This window comes from Zingiber officinale, chromosome 4B (assembly GCF_018446385.1).
Source record: "Zingiber officinale cultivar Zhangliang chromosome 4B, Zo_v1.1, whole genome shotgun sequence".
In the NCBI taxonomy this organism is placed as follows: Eukaryota; Viridiplantae; Streptophyta; class Magnoliopsida; order Zingiberales; family Zingiberaceae; genus Zingiber; species Zingiber officinale.
The window spans coordinates 75,596,044-75,609,395 of NC_055993.1; the positions used below are offsets into that span (position 1 = coordinate 75,596,044).

General features: G+C 35.2%; 1 protein-coding gene across 1 annotated transcript; it reads right to left on the minus strand.

Annotated features, from left to right (window-relative positions):
• Positions 1-64: 64 nt before the first annotated feature.
• On the minus strand, positions 65-12,974 carry LOC121975171 (TLD domain-containing protein 2-like). Its single transcript, XM_042526632.1, has 8 exons — positions 12,661-12,974; positions 4,829-5,286; positions 4,678-4,750; positions 4,477-4,557; positions 4,256-4,319; positions 1,244-1,331; positions 1,044-1,128; positions 65-266 (listed from the first exon to the last, which is right to left on the minus strand). Exons 1-8 carry the CDS (start codon positions 12,772-12,774, stop codon positions 228-230), a joined length of 1,002 nt encoding a protein of 333 aa, XP_042382566.1. The 5' UTR covers positions 12,775-12,974; the 3' UTR covers positions 65-227.
• Between the last annotated feature and the right edge of the window lie 378 nt (positions 12,975-13,352).

Genomic DNA, 13,352 nt, shown 5'->3' on the forward strand with positions numbered 1-13,352 from the left:
AGCGTTGAAAGGATAGGTGAGTAATGCAGGAAGCGGATGCAAAAAATTCTGACAGGCTAATACCTTTTTCACGTATACCTCTGACGATTAATGCAATAATAATCAACAACAGAGCTTGGGAGAAGATTCACAACAGTGAAGAAATTATAACAAGGTTTTCTAAAAAACCAAAAATGCATAAAAAAATGACCCAAATGGCTCCCGATGGAACTTTCTTTGGAAGCATGCTACGTGAGGTAATAAGATGAATGAGCAAAGCCCCACAACTGCAACAGCAATGTTCGAACGTTAAGAGGCAAGATTTTATGATGGAAAATCTCAAAATGCATAAATCCCATCCAATGAAAAACTTAAATATCGAACTAGAAAACTTCGTACACGCTGAAATTAACTTAGACATCCATCAAATCCAAGGCGTATAATTGATCACTATTTGAGCCAGAAAAACTCTCGCTAGTTCATGTTGCAAAACATTTTAGAAACATTTTAGAACAATGGAGCAAAACAAACATAGCAACAATGGTTTTTAAAGAATAGAATTGACATCATTGCCACAACTTATCATAGCTCAAAGCACTAAGGAATTTGACATGGTAACTAGTAAACAAGCATACACTCAAAATCAATACTTTTTAAAACACCTTCGAGTTTGAATATCAAGTGTAGCTAGAAATACAAAACCAAATAAATTATCCATGGTCGACCATACCAACTTTATAATATTAGATTACCAAAAAATTCAGACTGCCACGTAATATTGCTCTGGGATTTACCATTTTTTTCCTCTCATTTTGCATTCTTCCCACTCTATCAGTTTATTATCTGGTTCAGCAATCATTTTATTCTTTAGAGTATGACTATTTGTTGGAATCAGGAATTTAACTATATGTTCTAATCTTTGTGTGCAAGTAGACTATTAGAATCGAATTTACATATTAAAGTACATGGCTAGATGCTTTTAAAGCCAGAAGATGAAATCAAAGCGAACAATTTATGCACAAGAATGTTGTAACTTGAAATTGAATAATTGGATTTAATATTACCTCAACATTCTTCAGCTCAAATTCTGAATTATGAGCCAAGCAAGAGTTTCCGAATGTTTCACAGGGGCCGCTGCTTCCACGTAACCTTCTCAATAACAAACAACGAATTGTTTCCAAAACAATGTTCAGTTTTCAGTAATTAGATGGCATAAAGCCAGAATAATTATTTACAAGAAAGAAACTAAAAACAAATTACTTACAGATCTTCCTCAATGGATAAAGCAAAATTTTGACCCCCACCAAATGCCAGTTGATCATTCAAGCACAAGTAGTAAAACCTATTTGCACCTGTAATCAATGTCTAGCGAAATATTAAACATTGCCTGAGATAATTGCTTCACTTCATTTTCACTAAATCCTATACATGACATTTAACAAGTTATTTCAATATATTGTGCTAAGTGTTTTGTGCAGTTTAATTTCTACAACAGAATTTGACCCAAACCTTTATCAAGGTCCGACCATGATACTAGTCCATCCAAATAATAACAGGTATAAAGAAACTCCTTAGACCAAAATTATCGAGAATAATGTTAGAAAAAAAATGCTAGATATAATATTTGGCTCAAGATTTTATCTTGGTATTAGTTATGTGAAGGGGGAGCATGGATCCTCTAGTCCGCAAATTGCAGACCAGAGGATGGTCCACTTTGTGGATTGGTCTATTTCAATGGACCCCATCACTTAATAAATAGGGTCCATCATAATCCACCAATCACAAGTAGTGGACCATCCTCTGGTCCGCAAATTTGCGGACCAGAGGATCCCGCCTGGTGAAGGAGAGCCTTGCATAGTAAAATTATTACAGTATGACCTAAAAGTCACTTGTTCAAGTCGCGGAAATAACCTTTTGCAATGCAGGGTAAGACTGCGTATAATAGATTCAATGTTGTCTGATAATTCTTCGGGACCCATATTGGTGGGAGCTTTGTGCACCAGACTACTCTTTTACGGTATTAATATGTCTAAAGGCTATAAATATATGAATTGTAACCCTATGAGAAATAACATCAAGATACCCAAGTTTTACCTTGGTATCAAAGTCTCTTGCCCACCGCTTCCCAACCTTGCCCGTCCCATCCTCATAATCCCTTCAAGTGCAGTCCCATTCTTTGAGGAACCACTGATCTGCCACTTCATAAATTCCACTCCAATGCTCCACATACAAATGAAACTTGAATTCCCATCTGAAGCTTCCCCCTCCCTGCCTTATCTTCACTAGCAACTCACATATGTCTCTTGTAATAGCTGAAGTTTTCCCTTCTCTATCTTTAAGCTGGCATTCCCCATTTGAAGCTTCCCCTTCCCCACCCTACGTTCTTCCCCTTGCACTAGCAACTTGCATTCGTCCCTCACCCTGCACTACATGAAGTTTTACCCTCCCTACCCCCCTCTTCTTCTCCTGCATAACACCTTTGTCTTCATCCTAGGAGCGAGAGCGATGATCATACCCTTCTTCCTCCAACCTTTCATTGTTCCCCTCCCTCACCACCCTCACAACTCTTATTTTTACAACAAAGAAGCATTCCTTTCTCCCTCTCCTCTACCTTGATTTATTATGATAAGATCAAGGTTGAATTTGTTTGTTTGCATTCTAAACTAATAGTGCTATAATTATATTTATTAATTTGTATATCCTTCCAGACAAGCTTACTTGAAGTTAACCGCCATGTGTTACAAATGATTAGACATGCAAATCTTCAAGCATTACTGCTCTAAGCTGCTGACCTGTCATGATTGTTGTCATCATAGATACTCCTGAAAACTTTATCAAGCAAATTTGATTTGGAGAGATGCTTATACTTGCATAAGGGGCACGAAAAGCTAACACCTATATTTATGTGACTTGTCAAATAGTCATGAATCTATAATGACTAAGCAACTTAAAAGTCTTTTAAGAAGAGGCCCAACAGGTCCGACTTGGATCACATTAGAGTTTCCGGGACATTCATTGGCATATTCCTTGCCCTAGAGAACTAAGGCATTGATGAGGCAGGAAAGTCTAGGTTTCGTCTAATCCACCAGCTCCTTTGTCACTTTTCACAATGCAAGGTTTAAGAGAACAGGACACCGTCCCTAGCATCCATGCCTTCTCTTTTGAACATCCTGGTCTTCTTTGAGCCCCAATTTTATCTCAACTTTCATTAGGTATAATGTTCAGTTCATCATTTTCTTTTGCATGATATTCCCCTTGAAGTTCTCTTGTTGGGACCACCTTTGATTTTCGTTGAGTCTATCAGATTAGAGGTTTTAGAATCAAAATTGGATTGTCCTTCTTATTTGGTGCTCACCCAGTCGTTCCATTCTAAGACCTTATTTGCCTGAGCATATCAGATTAGAAGTTCAAGGAAACAATATTGAACTAGTGTTCTAGGTTAGAGTGCATGAAGTCTTCCCATATCTTTGGTGATGACTCAGGAAAGATTTTTCCTTTTTCAGCAAAGATATTGCATTCTGAAGAATATTTATTGTGTGCCTCTGAAGAGTTGACCCATATTTTTCCAAACCTACATAGCTACGAGCATATGCTCAAGGTCAGGATTTGCTTTCCCCTCCCTTTCTTTGTGAAGCATTTTTTTCTTTTTGAGCAAGGCCCCTCCTCTGTCCATAATTTTTGGTATTTTGCTTTGACATCAAGCAACCAACTGTGAAGTGCTGGAAGGAATAGTTCGTTTGTGTTAGAAAAATTGGGAATAAATGATGGGAGTAGGGCCATAGAAGACAAGATGAAGATTTACTTGGTCATACAAAATTCTTCACAAACTAGGCAAAGGCTTCCGTACTTAGATTGTTGTCACCAACCACCCTCTAAAGTGGTTTCGATTAAATCACCAGCCTTTGATGAGGTTTCAATACCAACACACAAGCCAAACAATTCATCTCGCCCAATATAGGAATTAAATCTAAAACCTTGATGCCCAATTTAAATAAATAATTAGGCCCCATAAAAATCGAAAGCTCTGACATTGATAGTACTCAACCGTTCAGGTAGTAATTGTCAATTGATAGATAAGATAAAGCTTGCTATTGACCTACATAAGATTCTTCTTGGTATGGAATATCCTAAGAGAATTGCAAAGGCAGTCTAAAGATCCTCCTAGATAAACTAATATTTCACTATGGTTTTAAGTAGATCCTAAAATGATGGTTGCTTTTATATGTACCTTCATGCACTATACAAATGCCCAAAAGTATGCTTGTAAAACAATTACCAGTTGCTCTGAAGAGTCTTGGCTCCCCATAAATTGTACTGAACACAAAGGCTTCGCTTGTGCCCTGCTCACCAACATCATGATAATCAAACTCAAGCAACTACTAAAGCAACATTAAGAATATTAAGTGCCAATATTATGCATAGTGAAATGGTAAGTCAATAAGAATATTAAGTTCCAGCATTCTGCATAGTAAAATGCGAAGTGAATAAGAATATTACTTGATACTTCCTTTTAGATGTAGGCTTCAAAGGGCTATTCAGAAGTCCACCAAAAATAGCACCTTGCATATCGCCAACAATCTAGAAAGTAAAAGACAAGCAAAAACACAAAGGGACACAAATAATAGTTATGTTAGCTAATTGGATAACAATAAAGGAGGGTAAAAGCAGAAGAGGTCAATAGCTAAGTGATAAACTTACTAATAGGCATGGACCTGGAGGGTCAGCACTCTTACGAAGAAGAGTTTGAAATGATATCCCATGTTTCCATGTGCTGCCCTTCATTTGGAGAGAACAATAATATATCACAACCAATGAAACTAGCACAAGCCATTGAGATCTAAAATCTTACCTATACAAAAGTATCCATTGACACCCTTTCACAATGTTGGGCAAACACGACCCAAAAAAATCAAAAAGGTTAGCAGACAAAAATGTAGACTTTTCGGTAAGATAAGAAAGATATTCATTAGGATCTTGTCGAGTTGAGGCTTCAACAAACATGGAACAATGATCAATAGGTCTATTGGGGAACTGGTTCATGTCCTCCTTTGAACTTTCGGGAATTTCTCTGCACTCAGTTGTTCCATTTTCCTCACCAAAATTAGAGGGTCTTTTTTTCCATGGCAACGATTTTGCACTCCATTTTCTGGGTAGTGATTTTTGTGGTAATGAACCTTCACTATGAGCATGAGCAGGTGATTTTGGCACACTCGCATCAGCATCACCACTCGTTGAGTTCAAAGAAGGCAAAAAATTTGAAGAGAAAGGCAGAATAACTTGAGATGAATAGTCTTGGGAAGACATTGCCTGCAAGAAAGAGAGGAATTAATGATATGCAACTTCAACAAGTATTTCCAGCTACTAAACTCCATAAGCTCATCTATTGAGCACATAATAACATAATATAGAAAATAAAGAATTTCATTACAGAATATAGATTCCACCCAAAACTTTTGCCTCAATTACTTTCACCTTAGATGGAATTTCACAAGGGAGGTCAAGGCTAACTAATAAAAGAAACCATGCCTGAACTTTCTAAATGACCTACGTATAAAAGGAAACTATTGCCATATAACAACTATTGTAAATAATAGAATGCATTTCTATTGTCTTGTGTTTTTCAGTGCTTCACGTTTTTTTTTTCAAGTGAAAATTAAAAACAATGGAATGAACTTCCATGTAAAATTTCCAAACAATGGAAAACATAGGAATAAATCCTAACATGTTTAAAATCACCACTACATCGACCTATGATTCGCCAATATATAAAAATATAACTAACCATATGGAATGATCACAACAAGAATAATCAAATAAGATCCAATGGAAGTAGTTTCATATAAACAATTGAAATACAAAAAAAATCTAGTTGCCCATTGTGAAAATTAAGAAATGACCATTATGTTCAGATATTTTTTGATATATGTAAATCCAAGTAAATTCCAAATGAAGGGAACCCTTCATTTTAGAGACAACCTTAGCAAGGAAAGCCACTAGAGAACATTCAGAATTGTCAATACCTACAGGGATTGGTAATAACTTAATTGGAAGCTACAATGTATAAGTGATCAACTGCATATCTGCAATCTGCCAAAATTAACAAGAAATTAACCAAACTTGGACCGAAGGATCAACAAGGAAACCACCAGCAAAATTTGGATCTACTTGGAGCTACCAAGGAATTGGAGATGCAATAGAGGAACCTAAATTGGGGAAATTGAATATATTGAATATAATGAGGTAGGGAGGGAAACATTACCCCTCCATTTCATTCTCTCTTTTATAGTGAACTTCCCAAATTAAGTAAACAAAACCCAGCCATCATTTTCATTTAAAATTCACAATCCAAATGAAAAACCTAGCACAACCCTACATATTATTCAATACAGAAACTAAGGTTGGATTGCCCTGCAACTATGAATTCACATGGTAGTCCTTGTAGCTGGAGGCTTGACTTGTGAAGCACACATCAATAGAGAAGAATTCATGAGCCACTATCCATATAAACTCTTTCTTGAGACTATAGGTTTGCTCCGAGCCTCCAAGTATTGAAACCAATCATCTTGAAAAATCACTAGTGAAAAAGGATCAACCTGCAAATTATTTGTGCTTCTTTGTGATGTCAATGATCAATTGGGACTTCATGCAAGCCAATAATTCATAATTTTATTGTTATGTAATTAAATAGTTAACTTTGATAAAGAGTGGGTCCAACATGGACCAAAGTATTGGATACAGTCTATTGCATATAGCCAAATTTTATCAGATTGGTTTAAAGCAACTAGAAAGTTCATTATATATAATAATATTTAAATCAATATTAATCAGGTAAGATTCACATTTTCCTCTTCTTTATCTCTGCTTTTAAGGAGATTCATGTTTGTTTCTTCTCTCAAAGAACACGTGCCTATTGGTCATTCATGAGTCCAAATTCATGTGTTCCTAACAACATTGATATCAAAGTCATTGATTGGTGACTCATCTTAATGCTCTTAAGAACCTTGCAGTGACTTGTGGCAATTCCTCAAAGAGCTATATAGAAACTATATAACACATTAGACTGCAAAACACAAGATGTCAAGAAGAGGAAACTACTATTATTGGTATCCCCCATCTCCTTCTTAGGTGTCTACTCCATGCTATAAGTGTCTAACTTTGTCACCCCTCTAAGATTCACATATTGTTGTTGCCCCCCAATCATCCTATCCAACAAAACACTATCTCCAATCACCCATTGCCACCATTCAGTCAATTACAAAAAAGGTAAAATTTATTTCCTCCATTTCTCCTAGAACCCAAAAACATATTAATTCCTTCACTAAAATTGCACCTATTCTACTATTCTCATAACCATAAAAGAGAAACAAAAATCCTGACCTTATCTCTTCCCTCCAACATCCACCGTAGGATGATGTCATAACAAAAGAGATATCTAACAAACCATATCTCACGCAATGCCATTGTTTTGAGAAATACATACAACTATAGAATTTGGCTCCTCCGCCTTCCCCCTCCCATTTTAGATATATAACAATACTCCTTGTGCAACACCTCCTCCTCCTCTTCCACCTTCATCAGAAATTCCCTCTCTCAGCATATTGAGTCAGACCAACTACTTAATTATCCTCTCATTGTCAATGTAGTCTTCATCCCACCTAGACCCTTCTCCCCTTTTTATCAATCCTACATAATCCTCATGATGAAGGCTCTCTCTTGTAGAATCCCTTCTTCCTTACCTTGTCTAAATCTCTCTTTGCTCATTCTTCTTGAATCCAATAGACTCCAGCAACATACTCTCCATTCGTATTGATGCCGGCATGCTCTCCCACCCAAAGCAACTCTTACAATAAACTTCTACTCAATTGACTCCCACCATTCCCTCTCCACTTATTCCCAAATAATCCGGTGTCCTCATCCCATTTGCACCCCTCCCCATTCTCTTAGATCATGTGCTCCCCTTGTGAAGCAACACCAACAAAATAATTTCATCTGCTTCCTTGTGCTTGGCCAACATCTTCCCCTCAGCACAGATGTGGGTTGGTCACCTTCATTCTGATGCAATAGCAAAGGATGGTTCTTTTCTAGGATGCCATATAAAGGAGCAATTGTGCTCCACCACTACAAATTTGAACGATGAATCCCACTTCAATGATTATTTCAATAATATTTTTTAGTTCTTACTTTGTTAAATCTGAGCAATAATGTAGTGGTGATGGTTGATCTCCTTTGGGGATTCTTCTACAAAGAAGCAGTAGCATTATGTAAGCTTATGTTGGGAGTCACAACATGCACTTCCAGTCTCTTCTTGAGCGATTGCAGTGACGATGGAAGCAACCTTCTTTGGAGGATGTGTGCAACAATTGTTTCTTTAGTGTTTGACCCAGCAAGTAGGTAGACACCTAGGCAACTAATTTTCCTTTCTATTTGTGCTCAGTAGGAATGTAGTTGTTTTTGATTGGGGTAGATCTCATCAGATTGATTGATATTATATAGATTGCTGGTGATATGTAGCGAGTTGGGCTACAAGGTGGATCTGACATTAATTGTGTTCATTCGAGCAGAGGCAATCTGTAAACCCTTTCTCTCTCTCTGCTGTATGGCTTGACGTGTCTTTTGAGTTCAGTTTTTGTTTTCTGGTAGGTGATGGGACTTGATGATCGTTATAAGAGAAGATTTTTGTAGTTAGCTTATGGATCAACAATTAGTATACCTCCCTTCAACCTGGCTCCTCCATTCAGTTAAACCTAATCCCACTCCTTTGTTGAATAATGATTCATGGAATGTTTCTGAGTGGATTATGATAGGGTTAGAGGGATGGTACCCTTTTCTGAAACAAGCTTCTACCTACCATGATCTCCTTTGAAATGTAAAAGTCCTTCCTCCTTTGGCACAATAGTGTTTGAGAAATTTGTTTCATTTGGTATCATTAAATTCTGTGTCTTTTTATGTGTGTTGATTATTAGCTCCTATGGTTGTTTGCTTTGATGTATACATGTTAGGTGATAAGGATAAGGATGTACATATGAGATCAAGAGATTATTCCTGTAGAGATTACACATGCTTGCAAAAATAGATGTCACAGGTTATAACTGTGCCTGAGTAGGGGGTTGATATATTATTTGTGTCAGTTGATGCATGGCATGCTATGTTCATAGTTTTTGCTATCTAGTTAAGCTACTCTTTGTCGATCGCTAGTTGAAGTGTGATATGTTATACAAGTACATGTTGTTTATCACATCATTTTGTGTTTGGTTATTCTTTACTTGCGCTCATTTATATCATAATCATCTTGTGACTATTAATGCTCAAATATTCATCTGTTGTCCCAAAAGAGGCTGATATACTCTGTTGTTTTTAAATCTAAAAAGTATGTTATAGATATTATACAATTCCTTTGGATAGTTATATAGAAATAGTGTGTGCTCATTTTGTTTACTATGATTGTTATATAATATGATACATGGTAGGGTAGAGATGATGATGAGTTATAATTATTCATGCATGTTAGTAGTATATCTTGGGTTAGTTATTAGTTAGAATATCATGTCATACACAACATTTATGTGCTGTTATGTTATGTCATAATTCCCAATTGTATGTAGTGGGCTTAATATCAGCATGCTGTGTCCTACATCTCGAGTCTAACCTCTATTGTCATGCTTTACTGGTTTCTAGCCATGCAATTAGGTTGAAAAGGTCTATATTGTTGAGTCTCTGAATGTTGTGCTTATATAAACCTTAGAGCTTAGTTCCTCAACGTGATTTGGACACAATATCAATAGCACTCTTGATTGAATGCAATACATTTGAACTATTGTCCGTTGACAATAATACTGATGCTTGAGTGGGCATGATCTGGCTTTCTATAGTGTCAATGTGCAAGGGCAAACCAAAAGGGTCCTATGTTCCAATTTACTTGCTAAGATGACATAAAATTACATTGATGCATAGAATATATGTTTTGGTGGTAAAAGAGTGGTTGGAAGCATTTGACATTCATCATGTTGCATTTTATGTTTACTGCCTGTGTTGCTTCACGAACAAAGTTGATGTTTTGATGTTGAAGAAAGTGATATATCATGCTAATAGTGTTTGCATTAATGTATGTGTACTAATTATTAATTATGATTTGAAATCTCGTACAATACGAGTGAGACAGTCAAAACATATCGTTAGTAAATTACTGAAATTCAATACTACTGCTGAATGTAGATAATTTATCATGTGATATTAGCATTCGACATGTATTGACATGCTACAAATTTATGTCAAGATGAATTGAAATAGAATATGTTATTGTTTTAACTTGTGTCCTGACAATTCAATGTCAAAATTATATCATTCTAAGTAGGATACAAATTCTGAACTTAGACATGTAGTTGTTTTCTCTTTTTCATCTCTTTCCTTCTCCCTCCAATTTTTCATGGCAACATATTTCGAAACACTGACACAAAACTATAGATGGTAGAGTTGATATGACATAACACAACGGAAGGATAAAGATATAGTTCTCACCTTTACTAGAGGAAAGTTGTCATTCTAACCTAGATAAAAGGAAATTGCAAATTGTATTAACTCCAAAACTTGTCTATTACATAGGATCCTAATCCCTTTTTATAATTTGATAGCACGATTTATTCGTTATAAAATGACATACTTTTTAACAAAATCCTATTTTTTATAATAAAACTTGATTGACACTTTCAAAAAGAAATAAAAACTTTTTAAAAGTTCCAAGAAATTATAAAAATTAATGACTTAGATAACTTTTATTGAAACCCTAATTATCCTAATAAAACTTGACCATTCTTTTAAAAAGTTCCGACAAATAATAAAAATTAACAACACAAACAACTTTTATTTAAATTAAATTCTTAGAGTTATGATATGTATCCTTAAGTAGATTAATCTCAACAAGGGGAATGATAAGATTTACACTCTAACAAAGGTTTATCCCCTCATCAAAATGAGTTATGTTCCCTAGCACACTTGGTTAACAAAACCCAGTAAACAAGTCTTGACCCAAAATATAATATTTTGAATTTGTGCATGAATTGCAAACATATTTTCTCAGAGGGAAGTAAAGAAATATATTTTGAATTTGTGCATAAATTGCAAACATATTTTTCTGAGAGGGAAGTGATGGCATATGGTTCTCTACCATGCCACTTATCAATCTTTATCCAAAGTTAGCTTATAACATGACTTAATCATGTTTTGAATTTTATATCAACAATAATTGTATTATTGTAAAACAGAGTTCATCCACCATGGACCAAGATATTAGGATAAATTTATTTTACAATGAATCTATATAATTCAATTCATCCTATTAAAAATTCTGACATTAGAAACAGTGTATTCTATAATGGATGAATTTAAGTAGATTCATCCAATTAAGGGAGTGTTTGGGAGAGCTTTTGCTTATTTAAAAGTGATTCTTATAGAGATTATTTTGAAGTTAATGAGAAGTTAAAGTACGGAGTGTTTGAAAATAGAAGCCAAAAGCTAATACAAGGTAAAGTTGGCGTGTTTGATGAATAATTGCTTCCCAGCTTAATTTTTAGTTAAATGACAACAATATCCTTAAACTATATAAATTATTTTTTTTAATTATCTAAATATAATTTTGATACACTATTTATTTATATAATTATTATTATATTTTAAATATGGTATTAAAATTATTATTTTTTATAATGAAAAAATATATAAAATTAATAAAAATACAAATAACAAAATAACAAAATTTATATAAATACACAAAAAATACATATAAAAAAGTCTAGAAATACAAATTATATAAAAAATAAAATATTATTTAAAAAATAATTATCACAGGAGTGTGGTGGTAATTATGTAAACTGATAAATTTATTAAGACCATAAATGTGATAGCAATTATGTAAAATGATAAATTTATCAAGGACATAAATGTCAACTTTTAATTTTAGATCATAAACAAAAAAGCAGACGCAAGAAAAAGCATCAAATTTTTGCTTCCAGCTTTTGAGTAAAAGTTACAGAAGCTGAATCAGAAGTTGACATTCACAAACACTCAAAAGTGCTTCCATGTAGCTAGAATCTAAGAAACGCTTAGTAGAAGCTTGCTAAACACTCCCTGAAAAGTCTTTGTATAACAGGCAACAGGTCTAAAGAGTTGACAATATATAATGTTTACATAAATGTCAATCAAGCAAGTTTTGTCTCAAAAGAATTTTCCTTTCTTTTATCACCACCCCTTTTATTCCCTCTCCTAAGAGTATTGATGTTCTGTGTCTTTCTAAAAACACTCAATATCCATCCTCATGTATGGCAATCATCGACTCTCTGTGTTCTGAGCAACAATACTTCTAGTGGCTTCTATGGTTCCTTGGACTTGTGGCAATCATGGAGATCAGTAATCGATGGAAATTTCTCTTAGTTCTCGAGTACTAGTACAAAAACTATTTATCAAATGACCTAAGGAACTCTTAAAAAGCAAATGCGGCTTTCTACACATGTATACCTTCTACAGAAAATATCAAAATCCGTGCTAGTTCAGATAGGGATGCACCGCGAAGGATTCATATATCGATCACAATCCATTTTTCCCCCAACATTTCAAGAGACAAAATATACTCGAGCCTAGTACGAACGGATCTGAAAAACTCGTAACGAGAAAAGGATCGAGAGGCACTACCTTGTCCTCCGTAGCGATGGGGGAGTAATCTCCAGGCCGAGTAGGAAGGGAAGAAGGGAGATCGGCGAGGATCCGGGAGAGCTTTGCTGCCACATTTTCCTTCCATGAGAGCATCGCCGGCGGGGGCCACGCCGAGGCGTCCCGCGATCGAAGTCCGACCGTAAACCTAGATCTGAACAAAGCCCCTCGTCACGAACGAGACTGTGGTAATTGTATTGATCTGGCGTCCGGGAGGCCACGGGCAGTCCGATCGTCGGTGGAATATAAAGGATGGCGAGGCCGTTCGAAACGGAACGGGAATGGAAACGGGAACGGTGAAGCGAGAAGAGCCGACACGGCACGGAATGCGATACCGAAAATACCCCTGAATTACATAACACTGTCATTCCGTTTCATTTAAATTATATGATATAATTTTATACATGTTTAATTTGATATACTCACATATTATAAAATTTATAAATATATTTATTAAAGATGAATATTTTAAAAGTCTATTTATAAATATATATATTTATAAGTACTTTGAATTTACAAAGATAATTAATTTCTAAGATTAATCGAGTTGAATTGTTAAAAAAAATATTGGTCCAGGGGTTAATAAGAGAATGCCATTGTATAAGAGAGGTTAGTAATTTTGTAGAGGTGATGGTTCAAGTTAAGGAAAAATCAAGTTAACTCTAATTCCTTGG